General features: G+C 40.8%; 1 protein-coding gene across 2 annotated transcripts; it reads left to right on the forward strand.

Annotated features, from left to right (window-relative positions):
• Positions 1-5584: 5584 nt before the first annotated feature.
• Positions 5585-22939, forward strand: PLP1 (proteolipid protein 1). Of its 2 annotated transcripts, none has more exons than XM_004606323.2 (7): positions 5585-5738; positions 14599-14785; positions 15905-16166; positions 17244-17412; positions 18074-18147; positions 18920-18985; positions 20797-22939. In XM_004606323.2, the coding sequence occupies exons 1-7, from the start codon at positions 5735-5737 to the stop codon at positions 20866-20868; spliced, it is 834 nt and encodes a 277-aa protein (XP_004606380.1). In that variant the 5' UTR covers positions 5585-5734; the 3' UTR covers positions 20869-22939. The 2 variants fall into 2 exon arrangements, with proteins under 2 accessions (XP_004606380.1, XP_054976833.1); XM_055120858.1 differs by having other exon boundaries at positions 5604-5738; positions 15905-16061.
• Positions 22940-23194: the final 255 nt, after the last annotated feature.

The raw sequence follows: 23194 nt of genomic DNA on the forward strand, positions 1-23194 counted from the left end.
GTGCAGTCCTTCTATGTCTGTCCCTCTCTTTCTGACTCATTTCACTTAGCATGATGCCTTCCATGTCCATTGACTTATAAACAAATTTCATGACATCATCTCTCCTAATTGCTACATAGTATTTCATTGTGTAGATGTACCAAAGTTTCTTTAACCAGATGTCTGCTCTCTGGCACTCGGGTTGTTTTATAGATTCTGGCTTTTGTGAACAATGCTGCAATGAACATACAGGTGCAGATGTCATTTCTACTGTGCTTTTTTTTGCACCCTCAGGATATATTCCCAGAAGTGGTATTGCAGGGTCATATGGAAGCTCAATTTCTAGTTTTTCAAGGAATACCCATATTGTTTTCCTAAAAGGCTGTACCTTCGACATTCCCACCAACAGTGAAATAGCCTCCCTTTTTGTGCGCATCCATGCCAGCACTGGTTGCTTTTGTTCTTCTGAATAACGGCCAGTGCCTTAACCCCAGTACTATATATCTGACTAGTTATTATCTTTGAAGGGGTAGAATCATGTCTCTGCAAAGACAGTTCTGGACAAAGGATTTGAAAGGCCTCTGATCATACTAAAGGGCATAGAGTGAAATGCCTCCCTCATGCACCGTGTCCCATCAGTCCTTTCTCTCAAACAGCTACTTTTACCAGGTTTTATGCACTCTCCCAGAAATACTGAAACTTCTCTTAGAAAATTTCTTCCCAGCTCAGATTTTTTATTGAATCACCATGAGCTACACTAACAAAGCTTTCATGTTTGAGTTTCAGTCACACAATGATTGTACACCATCTCTCCACCAGTGCACATTTTACATCACCAATGTCCCCAGTATCCCTCTCCCCTGCCCCATCCCACCCTATCCCCTGCCTGTATGGCAGACAGTTTCCTTCTTACTCTCGCCCTGCTTTGGGGCATTATGGTTTGCAATACAGATACAGAGAGGCTATCATGCTTGGACCTTTCAGCACATATCTCCTATCCCGAGCGATCCCGCCAACTATCATTGACTTAGTGATACCTTCTCTATCCCTGCTGCCTTCTCCCCCTGCTTATAAGGCAGATTTCCAACTGCAGCAATCTCAGGGTTAGCTTAACTATTAATATTAATAGCTCCTCCTTTTTCATATCAAGTTTAACCATCTACAAAACAGAAAAAAATATAATTAACGTCCACTTGCACATCATCCAGTTTCAATAGTTTCAACATTTGGCCAATGTTAATTCATCTAATTTTGTTACTATAAGTTTGTAGGTAAGGAAAAATAAAACACATCTTTAATATTTCACTTTATAACTTTCTCTGTAACTAATCAGACTTGTTTTGAGGGACCATGTGCCAAGGATACATGTTTGCAAAACATGGCCTCTAGTCTGGGAGTTATGCCCTTAGACTGATAAAGATGTTTTTTTGTTTGCTTGTTTGGGGGTCACACATGGTGGTGCACAGAGGCTACACTCAGAGTAGTTCTTGGGGCTCAGGGATTGTTCCTGGCAGTGCTCCTGGCAGGAGCTGGGATGTTGGGACTCCCACATATGGTGCTGGCACTCACTCATGCAAAGCTGCTCATCAGCCCTTTGCACCATAAACACCTAGTCCCACCACCGTCCCACCCTTAAGACATTTAAAAAACAGAATTTCCATGCTACTACCTAACAATTATAAGAAGTACTTAGTTTCATTTAATCATTTTGACTGTTTTGAAGCCCACTGATCTATAAATTACAACAACTTGCCCTGCCATGAATTTCCAACTTGATCGTCCTGCTTGGTCTGAGAAGGACAGAGAGCTGCAGATTTAGGCCACAGCTGCCTAAGCCTTGTTTCAGCAGTCTCCCCCTGGCTATTCTTACTCAGGCTAAAGGATCTTGTTAAGTATTCTTTTTGGAGCGGAATAATCTTCCTATGAGTTTCCAAATAATTAGAAACTTGAGAAAGTCATTCTCTAGAGATAGCTCTGCCCCTTGCCTTCTGGGTGGCATTAGGAACGTTCTCTTTGTACGCTATCAGGAAAATGGAAAAAATAATATTGACCCTCAGGAGTAACATGAGCATTAGACAGAAAAGGATATATATCTTTCTTCTGTGTTCAGATATTGTATCAGGATCCTCTCTACAGAGAGACATCAATGTTGGCCGAGCGTCCATGTGGGCGGATTGGATTGTGTGCACAGCTGATTTCTCTATATTTCTCTGTAGCTATTTGGTGCTTCCTAGGAGGCATTTTCCTGAGTTTATTCATCTGATTATTTTGGCTGCCAGTCTAACCTTGATTCTATCACCAAGTCATGGGCATATTCTCCTTGCAAGTGCCCATCTCACTCATCTCCTACCACTCCTATCCTCTTACTGTTTCTTGAATCTTCAGGAGAGAAAGAACTTTCTTCACGCCCCCACTACATCCCCCTTTGCTCCACTATAGCTCAAATTGCTTGAATCTCTGGCCCTCAGCTCTCAGTTCCTTGGGGCAGATATGGCCAAAACAATTGGCATGGGTGTGGGATGTTTGAGCTGCAAGTAGATAGGTCATAGTATGTTGCTTGCTTTCAGTGGTCAGTCTTATATTCCAGGGTTAGAAAGCTGTAGAAAGTCACTTGTCTTAACTCCAGAAGTCCAAATACTGGCAGGTGACCTCAAACTTTAACTAGCACCATGCCTCATTACTTTTCTTTTACAATCTTCTATGTGGGTACAGAGCAGTGAAAAGCCAGACTGGACAGTAGCACTATCATCTAATTTTATGGGAGACAATAACTGGAACTGCCTGAGTTTCAGAGTTCAGTCTATCAGTATCTTGTGTCCAGTGGCCGTTCAAAAATTTGGTACTGTGGATCAGACAACGGAGTGGTGGTAATATTTAAGCATCTGGGAGTTATTTATAAGAAATCTACAGAACCAAAGCTAGCTGGGGTCCCAGTCCTCAGAGGTGCCATCAGCATTGCATGAAGCAAACTGTTTACGAGTTTTGCACAATCCAGCATTGTTCCCACAGGCACCCTGTGCAGGCAGTATGCAGCCACTGAGAAAGCTGGTGGTGCCCTCTTGAGGAATCTCTGGGCACTGCGGGGATCCAGCTGAACTCTGGGGAAAATTTTGCCAAGGTTACTCAGCAGAACCTTTGAAAGCACAGTCATAGAAATAGTTAAGGAAAGGTGGATACAGATATTCCCTGAGGATCTGGAAAGCACGACTGCTATGGAGTCCTGTGGGGGAGCACTCTGCATTGTGGCAGTGAATGGGTGCTGAGGAAGAGTGTAACACGAGATTCCGAAGAGCTAGGAACCTTCAGGCACTGGGAATGATGAGCATGAAACTCTGGTCATAAGTACATGGTGAAGACAGGAGGACATGCTCCATAAAGGAGTGTGGAGAGCGAAAAAAGATAGACATGCAGAGGGAAACAGAGACAGAGAAAACAAACTAGGAATGATTGAGATTTGGAAAGAGAACAAAATGAGTCATTGAAGAGGAAGGGCAGAAATGTGCGATTGGGGGGTGTGGCTGATATATTTGTGTCTGAGAATTTGTTAGGGGCACATATTTTCTTCCAAGTAGACTAGCAGTTCCAAGAGTTCTTGAGGAGAATCCCAGTGAAGATTTGTGAGACTTGGTGATGTCTCCTGTGTGCAGACCTATCCTATATCATCTATTTGAGCTAAAACCATCGCTTTCTTATCTTTAATTAGAATCCTGAAAAATCTCACTCAGTTACTTCTGCCGAGTGTGGAGCACATAGGTGGTAACTTCTTGCTCCGGGTTCTCTCTTCCTCCAGCTCTATTCTGACAATAAAGACCCTGAAGATAATTGTTGACACATTCCTACAACTTAGCTTCCTCAGCAGGCAGGGTCTATGACTGAAGAGCAGAGCAGATGAAGTCAGGGATCCTGGAACTATCTACCATCAGTCAGTCCTATTCTTAAAAGGCACTGTATACCATTCTTCCAAAGAGATGACATTTACTGTGATTATGTCTTTTTAATGCTGGTATAATAACGAATGTTCTAGGACTCAGACACTAAATGATTCAAGATCCTGGTGGACCCAAAGAAACATTTTCATAAGACTCATCTATTTTCTAAGAGAAAAGATCAAGATAGAAATCTATATAAGGTCACAACCCAAAAAAGAAAACTGTAAGACACAGTCATACCTCTCTTCTCCCACAGGAAGATTCTAGGCTGTACTTCCTCTCCTTTCTTACCACCACCGCCCCCCCCCCCCGTGAAAAACAGAAAAATGTCCGGAGTGCCCTACTGTCTCTCCATAGAGTCTTTTAGCATGCACTTTTAAAATTATATGCCAACTAATTTCTTTATATAGGACACCCCTGAGAGAATGCGTGCCTCAAGGTCGAGAGAGTTGTGTTTCTGAGGTTTCTGAGAACACTAACAAGACACCCAGACAGACTCTGATTAAGACCCACATCTAGAAAATCTTAACACACTAATCCCATCCAGCACTGGCTGTTAAAATACCCCTACAGTCTTTCTTTAAAAGCAGCTCTTATTAATAAGAGAAGTCCTTTGATTTTTTACTACTTGGCCATTCTTTCTTAGTGTTTCTTTTACTGAGGCACAGACAATATTTCATTTCCTTTTCTATCCAACCTCTCTTGTTCCTATTCCTTCACCACAACCTACTCCTTACATCTCACAGCCTAACTTCAGCTCTTTGATAAAAAAAACTACATTCTCGGAATAGGGATATTGATTACCTGGTACTTAAGTCACGTTTTAGTCTTGTCTCAGTTTGAATTGCCCTTCATAGAAATAACACATATCGTTACCTTTGACTTTTTCTTTAGCCTTTCCCTTGAACTTTCACAGCTTTTGTCTCTTCTTGGGTCTCTGCTATCCTATTTAGATTCTGAGAGCAGACGAGATTGGGCGCGTTTAGGATGATATGGCCATACACAGTTACTGTCCTCTCTAGAACATGATTGTAATTATAGTCTCTGCCAGCTTGGTCACAAGCTGTGGAGTCCACAGCAGCATTTTGTCTTTACTCAATTGAAATCAAGAAGGATTTGGAAGAAACTGATTTAAAAGATAATGTTTTATTCTTTACTATGCTTCTAGCACTCGGTGACTGAAGGAGTGATTATATGTCAAAGAATTATGTGGTGGGGGAAGTAGACATAGTCAAGGGCAGCTAGAAGCGAGGGGTGGAGGTGAGGCAAAGTTGGAAGGACTCTGGAGGATAGCATCTAGGTTTTTGACCCTGACTCCCTCACCAGGGCTTCCACTTTCAGGACTTCTGACACTTGTGCTGTCACATTCCATTGCACACCACGTAGACCCAAAGGTTCAATTGGAAGCTTCCAGAACCTCTTCTTGTATCCACCCGGAGCCACATTTTCAAATGTCTTTATAGCGAAGTAAAATTATACACAGGCAAGAGTAAGGGGAAAGGGGAAAGAGAGCAAATTGAAACAATTGGCATTTGAAGAAGAAAGAGAAGATGGAGCCCATAGAGAAGGGTGTATCCCTGAGGAGGTGGGGACAAGGGGAGGAGAAGAGGAGGAGAGAAGAAGGAGAGGAGGAGGAAAGCAGCCCTGTCCCTTTAAGGGGATTGGCTGTCAATCAGAAAGCCCTTTTCATTACAGGAGAAGAGGACAAAGATACTCAGAGAGAAAAAGTAAAGGAACTGGAGAGACCAGGATCCTTCCAGCTGAACCAAGCCAGCCGCAAAGCAGACTAGCCAGCCGACTACAATTGGAATCAGAGTCCCAAAGACATGGGTGAGTTTCAAAAACTTAAGCATGGAATATTCTACCAAGCACTGTAATTTATAAGAGCATTTCCAACTTTGGGATCTGGTGTCTCCAATGTTATAAAGGGTTGTATTTGGAACTTATTTTCTTTTTAATTCTTTAGTGGTCAAGTATATTAACTCCTTCTCTGGTGTACTGAAAATAACGTTTTATTGCCAAAGAATTCCAGCAGCACATGGAGTCCCACAGACCTTGGTGAGAGTGCCCAGCAGGTTGCGTACGGCCATGTGTCCTCCTACCCGCTTTCTTCTCTCTACTTTCTGCTTTTTCCTGGTTCCCATGCCCACTAATGGCCAGGTCATCTGACATTCCTGGTTCTGCTGTAAGTGACAGAGTACTGCAAAAATGACTGCGTGTTTGATACATTTGGACCATGTTTTGCATCAGTAGGAAATTGGGTAATTGGGCAAGGTGGACATAGATTTGGACATGAATGAGGGAGTCAATTTCAGTGTTAGAAAATGAGAAAAAAAACTTTAATGGGTTTAGCCTGGGGAACAGATTTGTGCAAGTGTTTGTCTTTGTATTTGCATGTCTGTGTTTTGCACTCTTGAACACATGTGTATATGTGTGTGTAAACCATATCTAGGGGATATTAGAGACTTTGCCTTCCTGAGGGCATGGCTTAAATTCTAAATACCATACAAGGCAAAAAGGTTATTAGGACCTTAGATCTTTTGCTTACTTACTTGAGTTCCAGGGATTTTCCAGGTTCCATGATGAAAGAAAGATACTACAAAGTTCTAGTCTCTGCTGATGTGTATCCAGAGGAAAGGATGTAGAAGCATAAGGATCTTCACCTTTACAGGATCTCACAGAGACATGTAGACTTCATTCATATTTGTTAAAGCAAAATAAGGCTTGAATGCATCATATGAAATGAAAATGAATTGATCTGTACATTAACCATGAAGTATAATATCCAGAATATGCCAACAACATCCATGGACATAGGTTTTCAATTACACTGAATATGTGTAAACCTTTAGGTTGTTTTCTCCCAAAACATTGAGAGATATTTGAAATTTGTATTCAGGTAGGATAATTCAGAGCACTGGATTTAGTCTTCAGAGTTAGGTTTGAATTCTAGATTTAGGAACTTCATGCCCTTGACTTATGACTGTGAATCTTAACTTCATAGTCTGAAAAGTGAGACTAACAATAACTGCTTTGTGTACTTTTAGGGTTGTAAGAATCAAGTAATAGTTATGTGCAGGTCCTTTGGAAATGGGCAAGTTCTATATCATATCACTTATAAATCATGATAATACTGATTATTATGTAACAACGCATGGCAGGCTAACGTTTTTTTAGTGGTGTGTTGACTTTCTGTGTTTGGGTCAGACCAGGTGAGAATTATTGGTTGAAGTAACTCAGTTACACCTTAAGTGACACCAGGTACCCTACCTAAAATCACAGCAAGTTGTCTTAGTATATTGTGATTTAAAAACAGGGGAGAGGAAACAGAGGAAGCTGAATACTATTCCTATAGGGGACAAAAGTCTGGTGGAAAACACAGGAGAAAAAACGATGACAACAGGGTGCTTTTTTATTATGGAGCCAGGGTAGTTTTCTTCAAGGGAGATTGCCACAGATAAGGGCATAGTTGAAGTCGGATACTGGATTCCAGATCCTGGGAGTGGGTGATATTTGGACCAGTGCACATGATGGAGTAGTTATTGCCTTTTCGGTTATTCAGTTTATAGTATCACAAATGCTTTGCAAATGATAGGCAGTTTCTAATAAGAAATTGAACTTTTGGAGTGTGTTGCTGTTTAAAATTGTAGTATCCAAACTACATCACAAAATCTGGGATTGTAAAAAACTTTTGAAACCTATTCTCAAAGCATAGTGATTCTCTTATACAATAGATAATTAAACACTCCTACAGCTTTTGCTAAATCACCTCCAGGAATAGGATACTAACTATCTCAATCATATAGAATTACCAAAGATTGAAAAAGAAGAAAAACATTGAATTCAGTAGTATCCGCACAAAAAATTATGTAGGAAATAATAGCTAATTAATCCTTATCTTGACTTGGGAGGAGATGTTCCAAGTGAATCTTTGGGATAACAATGGAGCCAGAAAAGAGCCAAAGAGCAGTAACTGATTATTCTCTGCTCAGAAGCACAATGACATTATCGAACAGCAAAACACTGGCTCCTGTAAGCCTGTTGTTTGAGAATAATGGCTGTTACCTTGGTAACCAGACTCTGATGTTTTCCTCCGAAGGTGGCTATTTGCGGAGTGCAGAGTTTTGTCTGGCTCAGACTAAGTAGATTTAGCTCAGGCAAAAAAAAGGTGTGGAGACAGAGTTGGGGTCCATTTTTCTTTTTACAAAATGCAAGAGGAATAACTGAATGTCACCACGATGGCAAGAATGCTATAGGTATCTCAGGACCTAGAAAGTAATCAGTTCCAAGTCAGCTCATTCACTTTTTGTCCCAGAGATACCAACTAAAATGATCAGGATCAGTCTTATCCAGCCTATTACTTACCTTAACACTGTAGAGCCAGAGGAACTCTTGACAAACCAGGAAGATGGATGGAAAGGTCTGCTTGGCTTCAAGGACTCTCCATTGACCCTAGCTTTGCAGGTTTTTGTTTAACAACCTGACAGCAGGAACTACTTTCTCAAAGCTATTCATATAGAAACAAGACCCAAGGGGAGATGGAATAGAGAGGGACATAGTCTACAAACCCATTAATGCAGAACCCCAAAAGTAACATCTTTTTCCCTTGTTGCCTTCTTGTGTATTATCTTTAAGCCTTGAAAGTCATCTGCAGGGTATACTTTCTGGTCCTGAAATAATAAAAACAACAGTATAAATTCCCTCCTTGCCCAGAGACCTCCAGGTCTAGATAAAATCCTCTGAGGGCAATGATGTGATCAGGAAGAGTCACATCAGCTATAGCAAGTAAATCCATACAACTTTTCCATTCCTTTCCTACGCTGAGGCCCTGCGGAGTGCCAAACTTACATATAAAAAACATGATAATATTGATTAATTCTTCCCTGGCTATTAAAAGTTGATTCCAAGAATGATCTCTCTGCTCTGCACTGGCCTCAGAACTCTCATTGAACAGAGCTTTGGAAAAGAAGCAGTAACATGCCAAGGAAGAGAACACTGTTTCTGGGATAAATTTTACATTGCAAACAAGGAGAAAAGAGAAATTTGAAGCTAAACTGACCTAAGGAATAAGTATGGAAACTTATCCCTTAGCTTAGCTTAGTACCAGATACTTTTCTAAAACCCTGGTAAATGGGCAAGGCAAAAACAGTGTGTTAGGGATAGAGAGTTTAACAATCAGACTTCAAATTCTATTCCATTGCCCCAGTGTTTGGGAATTGACACATGCATACATGCACACGCATCTCTGTGTGTGTGCACGCTCCTAAGTTTGTGCGTGCACTTTGCGGAAGTGGGGAATATTGTAAGCAATGTGGTCCAGCTGCCGTTGTCAAGGTAATAATAATACCTATCTAAAGAAGAGGATTAGATTCCTTATTATTTAACTCTGTCCACTGATTACTGTCTGGTAGGATGAGTCCCACTCTCCAGTGGTAGTAGGGTGCCGTCCAGCACTAAATTGTGGTATAAATGCTGATTTCATGTAGAAAAGACAAGATTATCTTTGTCTGACAAGGGTAAGGCTAGAAGCAAATGTCTTTGTATCTGGCACCTCCTGATGACTGTTGTTTTACTCCTAAGCCCAACCCACCAATCTCCATCCATCCCCAGTACCAGTCACGGCTGCTGTAGTGTCTTGGCCCTGTCAACTGCTGTAGGCCCTGATCAAGGAGGCCTCTGTTCATGGAGTGAGGTTAATGGGTGGGTTCTGGGAGGAGGGTAAGACTAGTGCAGATTAGATATTTAGGGAGATGAGGCCATTTTTTTTCACTCAATGAGCCTGCCTGTTATTTAGCTTTATTGTATAGGGTTCTTCTATCTCTCCTTTTGTCATTTGGATTTAAGGGACAGGCAGGGAATTGTACAAGGCACAATTGGTCTTTTTCTGCCATCCCGTTCCATGGTGAAAGCCTTTCCTTTTCTCTCTTTGATGAGCTTCCAGATTCTCAGTGAATTTTCATCATGTAACTGGTCCTTGAGGCATGCTCAGGGCATGGGAAAGGAGGGCTAGGGAGCTCTTGGCTCCTGCTTAAAGAGACAGTAAGTATCAGTATCAACATAGTCCTTGGATGGACAAGGATCTGGATAAGCATTGCAGTGTTCTTGTTGATCTTTGTTAGACTCTTCTGAAGAGCAGTAGTAAGAACAGTTTGAAGTTTTTTCAGTGATAGATCACACTAGTTTTAGGAGATTTCAGATAAATCTAGATCATGTATTTCAACACTATCTTATTGGTAGCTTTGATCTTTGAATCAAAAACATGAGATTGTTTTCCATGACAATACCGAAAGGTCTTGGATAGAAGGAACTGAACCTATTTTTTAATAAAAGGGACTGAACCCTTTTATTTGACATAGGGTTTAAGTTACTGTTATTGTAATAATTTACAAACTTAACATAATAAATAAAAATAAATGGAAAACACTAGGGAGGGCCATTATTTTCTTTTACCTTTTATTATATAGCCAGGTGATTTAGTTCAATTGAGTTGTTGTGGGTAATATTGCGATTTAGTAATTCTATGCAAATTCTATCATTTTATGCCTATACTTGGTTGGTTGGGAAATGTGAGACTATATCTTGGGAGAGCCAAGGAACTTCTCCAGAATCTTTCACAGCTTCCTGAATCAACTAAAACCCTGTTGATCATAAAGTGATCAACGATAAAGAAAATGGAGGGCATGTGGCTTTACGCTACTCATCGCACATTTCTAAGAACACTTCTTGGGCTGTGAAAAATGAAATTGAACTTAAGAAACCTTTCTGAAAATGCTTTATCAGCTACTTTTATGAAGAGCAATTTTCTTGCATGTTCTTAGTTTTTCCCAGTTGCAATCCAAAAATTGTTGTTGTGTTTTGGCACGGACAAATTACTCATTTCTGCTTAACATAAATACATCCAGAACAAACACCTCACTTTTTTTTTTTTGCTTTTTGGGTCACACCTGGCGATGCACAGGGGTTACTCCTGGCTCTGCACTCAGGAATTACTCCTGGCAGTGCTCAGGGATGCTGGGAATGCTAAGGGATGCTGAGGTATGGGATGCTGGGAATCGAACCCGGGTTGGCTGTGTGGAAGGCAAATGCCTTACCCGCTGTGCTATTGCTCCAGCCCCAAACACCTCACTTTTTATTGTAAAGAGGTAGATATCTGATACTTGTATTGATATTGATGAACTATTTGTAGCCCGGTAATGTTACGATTTATGTATATTTATCCCATATTTGTAGTTTAACATTAGAGATTGTCTATATCCTTCTTGTCTCTTGTCTTGAGTGCTAATAAAATAGAAAAAGGAATTCTCTGTTTGATTAGCAAGAGTCCTAGTTCCTCCATCTCTGTTCACACCTGCACCATCATTTAGCCCCTCTCAGAGTGAAAAGACTGGGGTGTGTGAGTTGGCCAAGGACAGTCACTTGCAAAAATAGATGGCTCTCCTTACTCTGGACTAAACAAACAGTTGTTCCATTGTTCCATGGGTCTGACCCCCTCCACACCCCCAGGCCTGTGAACTCCTGCAGAATACTAATGAGGCTCCTGAAATCTCAGGGGGAAAACAAGGCTTCTTTGTCCCAGGGAGCTATGGAGGGCTCTGTCCAAGCCCTGACCCTGTGATATGGAGAGATGGAACAGCGGGGTCACTGACCTTTTCCTCCCCCATCTCAAGCTTCAGAGATCTTTTTTACAACAAGAGTAAGAGTTTGGGAGTGGGGAGGAGTTGGATAGACAGAGAAAATGGCAGCACTGTTTATTTCCGAACTCCATTTTTTGATTCACGGGATTCATTTAGCATTTTAATCTGTTGTAAAAGATGGAACCTACATTTTGGAATGTTTTCTGAGAACAAGCATTTCAGCTGCTGTGTTTCTCTTTCTAGTGTATACGTGCAGACATGTACACATCTGCATGCACACAGGCATAAACTCATAAAAGCACACATGCTATCATATGCATGCGCCGTAGGCCAGCTCTGATGAGGCACAATGTGTGTGTGTATATGTGTGTATGTGTGGTAAGGGGGGTGGGCCACACCCAGTGGAGTTTCAGGGGCGCTCCCTGATCTTTGCTTGGGGTTGCTCCCACATGTGCTCAGGGGACGGTGTGTTGTCAACCACACAGAAGGCAGTACCTTAATCTCTGCACTATTTCTCTGGTCCTTGATAAGACACTCTTATCAAGTACTCTTGCACATTTCATGCTGCGTAAACTATCTACAGTTACAACGGCAGTTTTAAGCAGCAGTACATCCATTTCCAGATAACGAAAGAAATTTGTGTTGTAAATTTTATATATTTCATTTGTCTTGAGGCTCTGGACCTCTCTTCTGCAGAGGCATACAAGATTCTTTTGGTTGGAATGATAGGACACAGCAGGTAGAGCACTTGCCTTGCAAAAGCCTAACTCGATTTCGACCTCTGGCACCACATATGATTCCCTGAGTGATCCATGAACTCAAAGGCAGGAGTGAGGCCTGAGCACAGTCAGGTGTCACCCAAAAACCAAAATTAAAAGCATCTGAGGACCAAGGAAGGGCTGCCATTTGGGGGTTGCTGATTTAAAATAACTTATTTATTTTGTGCTCTGAAAACAGAGGTAAATGCCACCTGATTTTTCCACAATAGAAATAATTTGGCCATTCAAAATATGTTCACTTTGATGCAATTCAGCCATAAAATTTAACGTGTTCAATCTACAGTTTAGCTCAGGGATGAAAAGAACCTCTACTAGATTTAAGAGGATCCAGCAAAGTACTCCCCTATTCCATGGTGCCTGCTGTAGACAAATGAATAAACTTGGAATAAAAATCCAAATAAAAATTTTAATACAATTCATTTTTTTCTACTGGGATTCACAATATGTTTAGTCAAAATAGCAGTTCCTCAACAGATTTGTGCTGATTGTTTGCATGTTTAGTTATAGATACATGCATATTCTATATGATATATAAATATAATCAAATAGTGTAAACATACACAACCATACACATAGCAAGACAGGAAGGAAGGAAGGAAGGAAGGAAGGAAGGAAGGAAGGAAGGAAGGAAGGAAGGAAGGAAGGAAGGAAGGAAGGAAGGAAGGAAGGAAGGCAGAAAGGAAGTTTGGGAGGAAGGAAGGAAGGAGGAAGGGAGGGAGGGGGAGGGAGGGAGGGAGAAAGGAAGGTTGGGAGGAAGGAAGGAAGGAGGAAGGGAGGGGGGAGGGAGGGGGAGGGAAGGAGGGAAAAAGGAAGGTTGGGAGGAAGGAAGGAAGAAGGAAGGGAGGAAGGGGGAGGGAGGGGGAGGGAAGGAGGGAGGGGGAGGGAGGGGGAAGGAAAAGGAGGGAGGGAGGAAAGGGAGGGAGGGAGAGAAGGAGGGAGGGGACGGAAATATTTTCTGAGGAGCTTAATAATTTCATTGCTTCCACTTTTTGGGGATCTGGTCAAGTGGCTACAGAGAGCCTTTCCCACCTAATCAATCATCTATCTAGATGACATTTATTAAGTTTCACTTCATGTGAGGATCTAGAGTGTGGTACTGACACTTGGGATACAACTGCTTACATAGCCTGTGAGTTATTATATTCCTTTCCCGTTTTTCAGTAACACTGGGATGGGTCCTGGGGTACCAGGTGTGGGCTTATCAGGGACTTTTAGCATGTTCGGACACCTGTGTTCAGAAGCCCTGGCTTGTTTTAGTCACACCAGAAAGATGTTTGCTCACTTTGTATAAAGTCTCTTTGTGTTTGGACAGAAACTCAATTTAGGACTGTGGTTGGGGTGGGGACATTGGCCAAGCTTCAGTATAAGTGAACAAATCAGCCTTGTAAAGTGTCCCCAAATCATTAAGCCTGCATTTTTGTTAGCTTGAATAATAATAGTAATCTTCCAATTGCCATCTTGTGTCCTCTACCAGTTTCCTCCTTCCCTTTAGACTGTTCCCCACATATTTAGACTAAGATGAATCAAGCATTCTGTGTAACAAATATACATAATATCTAGAAATATCCAGGAACATGCAATTTCCAAAGTTTACCCCACCAGAATACTTTTCTGGGCCCTGTATAATAATGCCAGAATCTCTGACCTACACTCATACTTTTCTGGAACTCTAAGTTCTTTCTCTCTTTCTCACTTATTTGGCTGTTTGGAATTATTGAAAATATTTCCTGTACTTAGTTCATTGTTCTCAATAAATTAAAGACTACCATATGGCAAAGCTTATGTATGTCATGTTTTCATAGCCCACAAAACACCTAGCACAATGATGGGTACATAGTGAGTACCTCCATAAATAGTTGATGAGTGATGAAAACTAATCAGAATGACATGGAAGAAGAGATCAATTGCATAATCTCTCTAGTTTGCTATTGAATTGCTGATTATTAAAAATGAATTCTGGGAATGAAAGATAAGGATTTATTTTTTAAAATGGAACAAAGCACCTGTTTTTCTTTTATTCTTTAGGTAACACTCAGTGATGCTCAAGAATCACTTCCGACTTCATTTGAGCTTGCTTTTGGCAGTGTTCAGGGGACCAGGTGGTTTGGGGGATCAAACTCCAATCCTTGATTTTTCTTTGTGTCACTCTCACATTACAACAACTTAAAGCTCTATGCCCCCCTACTTTTGGTCTTTGTACTTGCATGGAGAGATATGAATGGAAAAAGCTACCAATTTATTATACATTCCTGAATACTTCCCCTCCTTTTTCCTCAGGCTTGTTAGAATGCTGTGCAAGATGTCTGGTAGGGGCCCCCTTTGCTTCCCTGGTGGCCACTGGATTGTGTTTCTTTGGGGTGGCACTGTTCTGTGGCTGTGGACACGAAGCACTCACCGGCACAGAAAAGCTAATTGAGACTTATTTCTCCAAAAACTACCAGGAGTATGAGTATCTCATCAATGTGTAAGTACCTGTTCTTTGCACAGATCCATTTCTTTTTTCCTTATCTTCATCCTGCAGACACAATGGATTAGAACTGAAGTAACTAGCAGGTTATTAGTGTGGATACTAAGAGGATTCTAGAGTTTTCTTTGTTACACAGACCCCACACATGCCTCATCCAAAGTTCTAAATAAGCGAGGAGGGGAAATATCATTTTTTTTTGCTTTTTTGGGTCACACCCAGCGATGCTCAGGGGTTACTCCTGGTTCTGCACTCAGGAATTTCTCCTGGCGGTGCTTGGGGGATCATATGGGATGCTGGGAATCAAACCCGGGTTGGCTGAGTGCAAGACAAACGCCCTATCCGCTATGCTATTACTCCAGCCCAAATTTTTTAAAAGTATATCTGTCATTATTGCTTACCTCCATCCCATCTATCTTGCTTTCTTCCACATGTTCTAGTTTCTGCTAGGTAAGGCTAGCATGAATTGGACTTTCTGAAGTGCTTTTTGTATAGAGAACTCAGGTGAGTCACAATGATTGGACCAAGAGGGGCTACTGCTCTTGGTTTGACACACAACTAGAGCAGCACTTCTCAACCAGGACCCACATGGTTCTGTATGGACCCCCAGGATATTTCAAGGGGACCACAAGTGAAAATTATGTAAATTGAGGGCCAACTGGTAGGATTGAGGGAAAAACTTTTGAAATGGGGCCACAGTTAGACAAAGTTTGAGAAACCCTGCTCTAAAGTCTGCCTGAGTGTTTACTAAGCACCACCATCCCTTTTCCTAGATTAGATTAGGCTCCTGTTTCTCCGCATCTAGCTTCACTCTTTATTATCCCTTCTCCTCTGAGGGAGAATATTCTAAGGTTCAGACCCAGGAGAAAAGGTCTCAGTGATTCAGGTCACAGGGCTAGCTAGCTGTAGGTGGAAGAGCATGTGCTTTCAGCCACACATTTACATCTTCCTTATTTCAATATAGAAGAGCAACCAAGTAGAGGGAGTCTAGTGGTCCCTATGAAGGAGCCCTAACATTGTTTAGTGCCCACCTAAGTGTCCTCCTCACTTGTGCAGGAAAGGAACCAGGCTCTCAACTAACAAGATTTTCTTGTCTCTCTTGTTTTTCTGTTAATGCAGGATCCATGGCTTCCAGTATGTCATCTATGGAACTGCCTCTTTCTTCTTCCTTTATGGGGCCCTCCTGCTGGCTGAGGGTTTCTACACCACCGGCGCAGTCAGGCAGATCTTTGGCGACTACAAGACCACCATCTGCGGCAAGGGCCTGAGTGCAACGGTAACAGGGGGCCAGAAGGGGAGGGGTTCCAGAGGCCAACATCAAGCTCATTCTTTGGAGCGGGTGTGTCATTGTTTGGGAAAATGGCTAGGACATCCCGACAAGGTGATCATCCTCAGGATTTTGTGGCAATAACAAGGGGTGGGGGACAATTGGGCGTGAGTTGTGGCCTCACCCACACACAAGGCTGGGTCCTCCTCTAGGGGCCTAGCTTTTGAGTGAGGAAGTGATGGCTACAGCTGAACGAGAAGATCAGGAAGAACGTGGTGCTCAGCTGGCTTACCATCGCCTTTCAAATGTTCCCTAGAAAATTAGATCTCAAAATGGAAAGCATGAGTTTTGTGATATGCTTTGTAAATCAGACTATTTCTAAGCCATCTGGTGGTATGCCTTTACATCCCTTCTATCGGATAACACTAAAAGAATAGATCTGACAGCCCGAGAACCTAAAATGCTACTCATGGAATTGAGATGAATGTACCCGATCTGTGAGAGAGGGTGGATCACAGAAATTTTAAAAATTGACTCAGAGGCAGAATTCACAACATTCTGGAATTCTACACTCTTGAAGTTCCCTGAGGGGAAAAGTATGAATCTGCATATTTAGTACTTCATTTTTTTCTGAGGATTATCCAAGCTTCTAGTGAGGCCTAAATTGGTTTTCAGTCTCAGTCTCAAGAATTAAAGATCTTTTGGAGGCTGAAATGTGTGGGTGTGGTGATGTCTTCTGTGGTCAGCAGTTGGCTTAGAAAGGTTTTTGGATCTGGAATCTAAATCTCCTATTGGCTTTCTCCAATGACTAGGGACCAAAACTAATGTGATAAAGAATAATTTCTAAGCTCAGCTTTAGGCAAGAAATAGCACTACTTTCTTTCAAGATCTGTTCTGATTTCTTTACACCTTATCGGCCCCTCCCCCAAATCTCCTGAAGCCTCTCTAACCCAGGGATCCTCCTCACTCCAGCCTTCCCTCTCCCCATCCTCTGTCATATTTGGGGCCAGTTCTCTAGTAGAAACTGCCAGTTACATTTGGCAAAGGGGTCCTATTTACTAATTTCATTTGACAGAGATCCCTGGAATCTGGTTTCATGTCTGATACATGCCACTCCAGGATCTCTCAGTTTGTGTTTTAATATCTTCAGGCTAATGCTGATATCTAATCACCTCATGTCAATTGTTTTAGTTTGTGGGCATCACTTATGCCCTGACCGTTGTGTGGCTCCTGGTGTTTGCCTGTTCTGCTGTGCCTGTGTACATTTACTTCAACACCTGGACCACCTGCCAATCTATTGCCACCCCCAGCAAGATCTCTACCAGTATAAGCAATCTCTGTGCTGATGCCAGAATGTATGGTGAGTTAGGGATTAGAACCTTGATTTCCTTAACCTATAGAAACATATTCAGTTCTTCATTTAGAGAGAGGAGGGTGGTAAGTAAATATGGAAAGAACCTAGGATTGTGAATGCTGGAATCTCACTTTGTTAATCTATATCCATTGAAAATAGAGGGATCTTTTTTTCTTGGAAGGGAACATAATAGAAGTGATGGAAGTTTTCTTGGATGCTCACAGCTTCACTTTATTCTAGTTGTTTGTTGTTCCTAGCCTAGAAGGAGCACATATATAACAAGCCTAAGATCTCACAAATTTTCAGTACCAAATAAATATTTTTTTTTTTTTTGCTTTTTGGGTCACACCTGGCGATGCACAGGGGTTACTCCTGGCTCTGCACTCAGGAATTACCCCTGGCCATGCTCAGGGGACCATATGGGATGCTGGGATTTGAACCCGGGTCGGCCGCGTGCAAGGCAAACGCCCTACCCGCTGTGCTATCTCTCCAGCCCCTCCAAATAAATATTTTGGGGTAAATATTTAGAAAAGAGGATTCCAGTCATTTTTAGGTCCCAGCATTTTAGCCAGTATGATTAAAATGTAAGATGACTCTGAAGGAGAGTCTTCATGTAGTCACACGACTTCATGAAGCTTGCCCTAGTTAACTTGTGTATCTTATTTAGGTGTTCTCCCATGGAATGCTTTCCCTGGCAAAGTGTGTGGCTCCAACCTTCTGTCCATCTGCAAAACAGCTGAGGTGAGTGGGATTTGGGGTTACTTTACAATGTAATGGTTAGACCCATGCCAATTCCTACTTATTGCCTTCTGTTTTCAAAGTTGCAGTTTCTCCTTACCGGGTTGTGAGTTAACAAATAACCTTTTACAAAACATTGGCTGAGTATTATGAACCAGTGAGCATAGATGATATAATATTTATTTTCCTCAGAGCTACATAGATGGTCTTCAGTTCTAAGACTTCCTTCCTTAAATGAGAAATTTGTGGCTTTCAGTAAAGTTTAATGGTTAATTCCCCAAAATAAAATTATTACTATCTTAGTTTTAAAATACCAAGGAAAAGGGTTGTACATAGAAGAAGCTATCAGTTTTACAAAGCACTTTCAATCACTGAGAAGTTTTTAAAAAATACATTTGAAAATAGTAAAATTCTCTTTTGAGAATAGATATTACATGTAAATGAGGTAGTGGCATAAAAGTAAGTTCTGAGTAGGAAGTATGTATTTGGAGGTAAAATAGTGACTTAAAATTTGAGGATCCTGGACATAATTATAAGGAACCAGTATATTATGTGGGATAATAATAGTATGTTCTGAGAATTCTGTTATGAGTGTTTTAGGGCCTGATGGTGAACATTGAAAGAGGGTTATGACTACACTCAGAGAAACAACAATTTAATTAGAGAGGAAGAATCAACACATGGAACAAATTCAGATAGTCACCACCATGATCTACAGCAGAACATGTTATTGCTATAGGAAGAAACAATTCTCCTTTTTCATATTTTCTTTCAGTTCCAAATGACCTTCCACCTGTTTATTGCTGCATTTGTGGGGGCTGCAGCCACACTGGTTTCCCTGGTGAGTTGTCTTTGGATAATTTTGGAAAATAAAAGATCCTGGGATTGCCTGGGTATAGCTATGCTGAAAGGAAGAAAGAGACATTTATAATCTTGAAATTCTGGATAGAGGCTACTGGGAAGAAACAGCAAAGCGTAGAAGCTATGCATTTATACTTGGGTTTACTAGGCAAAACAAAATCAGAAATTTTGAACAGGAATGGTTATATGAGGGACTGGAGTGATAGCACAACGGGTAAGGCATTTGCCTTGCATGCAGTTGACCCGGCTTCGATTCCCAGCATCCTATATGGTCCCCCGAGCACCACCACACCACCAGGAGTAATTCCTGAGTGCATGATCCAGGAGTAACCCCTGTGCATTGCCGAGTGTGACCCAAAAAGCAAAAAAAAAAGGTTATGTGAGAAAAGAATAGGTAAGATATTTAAGGTGGCCTAGGATGATAATATTTTTGCATCGATGAAGCATGTAATATTTGCAAGTTCATCTAAGTAATAGGTTATAGTTAATTCTCTAACATATTCTGGTCTGATCAGTCATTTAGTCCCTACATCGAAACATGGGGCCAGGAATGTGGTTCAGTGGTGGAACACCTGCCTCACATGTGTGAGGCCCTGCGTTTGACCCCTGATAGTGCAAAATATACACCAAACCAAACAAAAACAAAAAATGTATATAAAGTCATATGAAATTTCTTTAGCTAAAAATTCTATACACTGTAAACATGATTCCATCTTGGGCACTCTCCAAAAGATTTAGTTACTATCCTTAAAATACTAGAAGGATTTCAAAGCCTCCTATCATTATTAGAATTATTACTATTATTTGATTCTCTGTCACAACTACTGTTGATGGTGTTGTAGACCAGTGTCATTGTGGTGAACAATGTGGTCATTGTTCATATTAAAAACCCAGTACATTGAATGGTAAAGTGGTTTATTTGGAGTCACTGTGTAAGTAGTCAAAGGGCAATATTAAGCTCTTAAAACTCCTTGTCAGTACTGCTGAGGTTTTTATAAAGTTGTTCTTCATCTTGTAAAATAAATTGATGTATTAAGCACAGGAGGATTGTTTTCAAAGTGTAACTGTTTCTGTAACAAATATCCTGTGACTTCAGGTCACTCAGACTTGTGTATATGATGCAAAGTCTGTATAATTATTATTTTATTTGTTTTGGGGGCCACATCTGGTAGTGTTCAGGGTTTACTCCTGGTTCTGCACTCAAGAATCACTGCTGGAAAAGCTTGGGGGACCATATGTGGAACCAGGGATTGAAACCAAATTGGCTGTGTGCAAGGAAAGCGCTCTACCCACTGTACTATAGCTCCAGCCATAGAGTCCACTATTACGTTCATTTCACTGATTAAATGTCATAGACAGGCATAGCACATGTGCTGGGAAAATTCTTATCAATTTGGTTTTCTGGGCCTGAAACATTGGAAGGAAATGTTACAGAAAGTTCCCGTTAAAAAGTGCCAGTTAATAAGGCAGGCTTGGGTTGAGGGGAAGGAAGGAATCTGAGGATAGTTGTGGAGGGAACATCACACTGATGGTGGTGGGTGGGACTAGTGCTGGAACATTGTATATCTAAAACTATTATGAACAACTTTGTACATCATGGTGCCTCATTAAAATATAAAAAAATAAAAATAAAAATAAGGTCAAAGCCTAGGATTTGTTGCATTTTTGAAGAGAAAAAGTTGTTCTCTTATTTAATATGATCGATTTCTACCTTCTCTCATTCCCAAAAGGATTGGAGAAGAAAAAGATTCCTTTTTCTGCTCATTTATATTCTCTCTTCTCTTTCTACAGCTCACCTTTATGATTGCTGCCACTTACAACTTTGCTGTCCTTAAACTCATGGGCAGAGGCACCAAGTTCTGATCTCCTGTAGACTTTTCCCCTTCTCTAACAGTGAGGCTCTAACCACACATCCTACAATGCTGAGTCTCCCATGTTAACTCTTTGCCTTTGCCACTGACTGGCCCTCTTCCTACTCAATGATCAATGATCGTAACAAGAAAGGAGAGTCTTGAGGTGATTAATGTCTCAGCATGGACCCTCCCCTCTTATGTACCTCTTTTAGTCATTTTGCTTCAAAGCTGTTTCCTGCTAGAAATGGGAAATGCTTTAAAATGGTAACTCCCCAACTGTAAGGCACAAAGAAATGGAGGCTCTAATTTAATATTTAAGCATCTCTTGAGGACAAGGAAGTGTCTTTTTCTCTTTAACGGGCACTTCCGTTAATGGAAACAAAGCAAAGGAAAATGCTCAGGTAGAGAAGAAGGACGTGCCTGGACCCCTTGCCTTCCAGAATGGCCAAATATATTTCCCTTGATATACAAAACAGAGAACACACTCCTGTCTCCCTATTACCACTTTAGAAGGAAAAAAGAATGCCAGCAAAACAATAAGAGTATGTTCCCAAGTCTACCTATTGCAGCTGGGAGAAGGGGGTCAAAGCAAGGATCTTTCACTTACATAGAGAGAGAGAGCAGTGACCCCAATGGTAATGAACAATTTAAGTCTTAACTCAGCGAATTTTACTCATAGCATAAGGGAGTGTAGTGTCTGTGTAGACACAAGGCAGAACTTGGCCTTACACCTCATTGGAGAAAAGAAACAGGATTTCATCAGTGTCTTCTCACTCTCTTCTCCTTGATAACAGCTACCATGACAACCTGTGGTTTCCAAGGAGCTGAGCACAGAGAGAAACTCTAGCTCATCTGAAAAATGACTGGCCTAAGGAGCAGCAGTTGCTAATGGCTAATGGTGTAAAGTGAGCCTGCCCTCTGGTAGACAAAGGATAGATAACTCTCGTGTCTTTTTTCCCTGTTAATTAGCTGTGTACCTTGGCCTCTGTCATGTCTTCACAATGGTGCTCTTTTCATGGGGTATTATCCATTTGGTCACAGTGGGTGATTTGAAGATCTTGATTAGTTTCAGATTGAGGCATATTTCACATTTTTTCAGTTTATTTCTTATTGGTTTACAGTTGAAGCAGAAGGGTCTGGAGAATTTTTCACTGATTCTTTAACAAGTGAAAACTGGGCACTGGACATAAGAAGTGACATTTAAAATTAACTAGTCCCATGGATCTATTTGGACTACCTATAAATGTTTATGCCCTTTGCAGTAACAGATTTAGTCAATTTGAATCTCAATTTGAATAACCAGCCTGCTGGTTATTTTAGCTAGTGGAAATGATTTGATTAAACAATGATATGTGTTAAAGAGTCAAATTTAACAGACAGGTCTTCTCTCCTGGTATAGATTACAGAAACACATTCACTAGCTGCCAGTTATTCATTTGGCAAGCATCCATGAAAAAGAAAGATAGGAAGAGTTTTATCTCAGCCAAAAGGAAGAGAAGTGATAAGATGGGGAAAATTTGAAGCCTGAATAGCAAATAAGTTTCAGGTTTCTCTTTCTGTGCTTGCTAACTTTGGGTTAAAAATGAAAGATTAGTTGGTCTTTATTGAAGGAAAGATTTTATGAGTATGACTGTAGTTGGTTCTTTTGTTGTTAAAAGGTGTTTCATACACCCCACCAAAATAGTTTTGATGGTGTTTGAGGAGATGCAAGACTTTTACAAAAATACACTTAATATTTGTTTTCACATCAGTATACATTATAAGCTTCCAAATTGCTTAGAGAGAGATGGAAACATTCTGTAAGAAACCAATCAAGATCAAGGAAAGTGACATAATCCACACCTTATGTTTTATTTTGGTTTAATAACATAACAAATAACCAACCCTTCCCTGAAAAACTCTCAAACATACATACACACATATACACACATGGAGAGAGTTAATCAACTGAAAGTGTTTCCTTCATTTCTGATATAGAATTTCAATTTTAACACATATAAGGATAAACTTTTAGAAACTTATCTTACAAAATGTATTTTATAAAATTAAAGAAAATAAAATTAAGAATGTTCTCAATGAAACATTGTGTCCTTCGAGTGATTTCTTTCTAACTCTACAATTGAAACTCAACTGTACTTTTATTATGCTTTGTTCAAGGAGTTTATTTGTTTTTCAGATTTTCCAGGTCATTCTTACAACAATACTCTGAACTAAACTGATAAATCATTTCTATTTTATAGCCGGAGATGGTAATAAATAGAGGCTAAGCAGATCATCCAAGGAAACCAATAAATTTGAGTTTTGACTAAAACTCAGGTCTTGATATCAATTTATTG

Source organism: Sorex araneus, chromosome X (genome assembly GCF_027595985.1).
Source record: "Sorex araneus isolate mSorAra2 chromosome X, mSorAra2.pri, whole genome shotgun sequence".
Lineage (NCBI taxonomy): Eukaryota > Metazoa > Chordata > Mammalia > Eulipotyphla > Soricidae > Sorex > Sorex araneus.

Coding starts and splice junctions, on each gene's coding strand:
- PLP1 (XM_004606323.2), top strand. Junction 16,167..17,243: donor GGCTAGGACATCCCGACAAG/GTGATCATCCTC, acceptor CAATTGTTTTAG/TTTGTGGGCATCACTTATGC. Junction 18,148..18,919: donor CCATCTGCAAAACAGCTGAG/GTGAGTGGGATT, acceptor ATTTTCTTTCAG/TTCCAAATGACCTTCCACCT.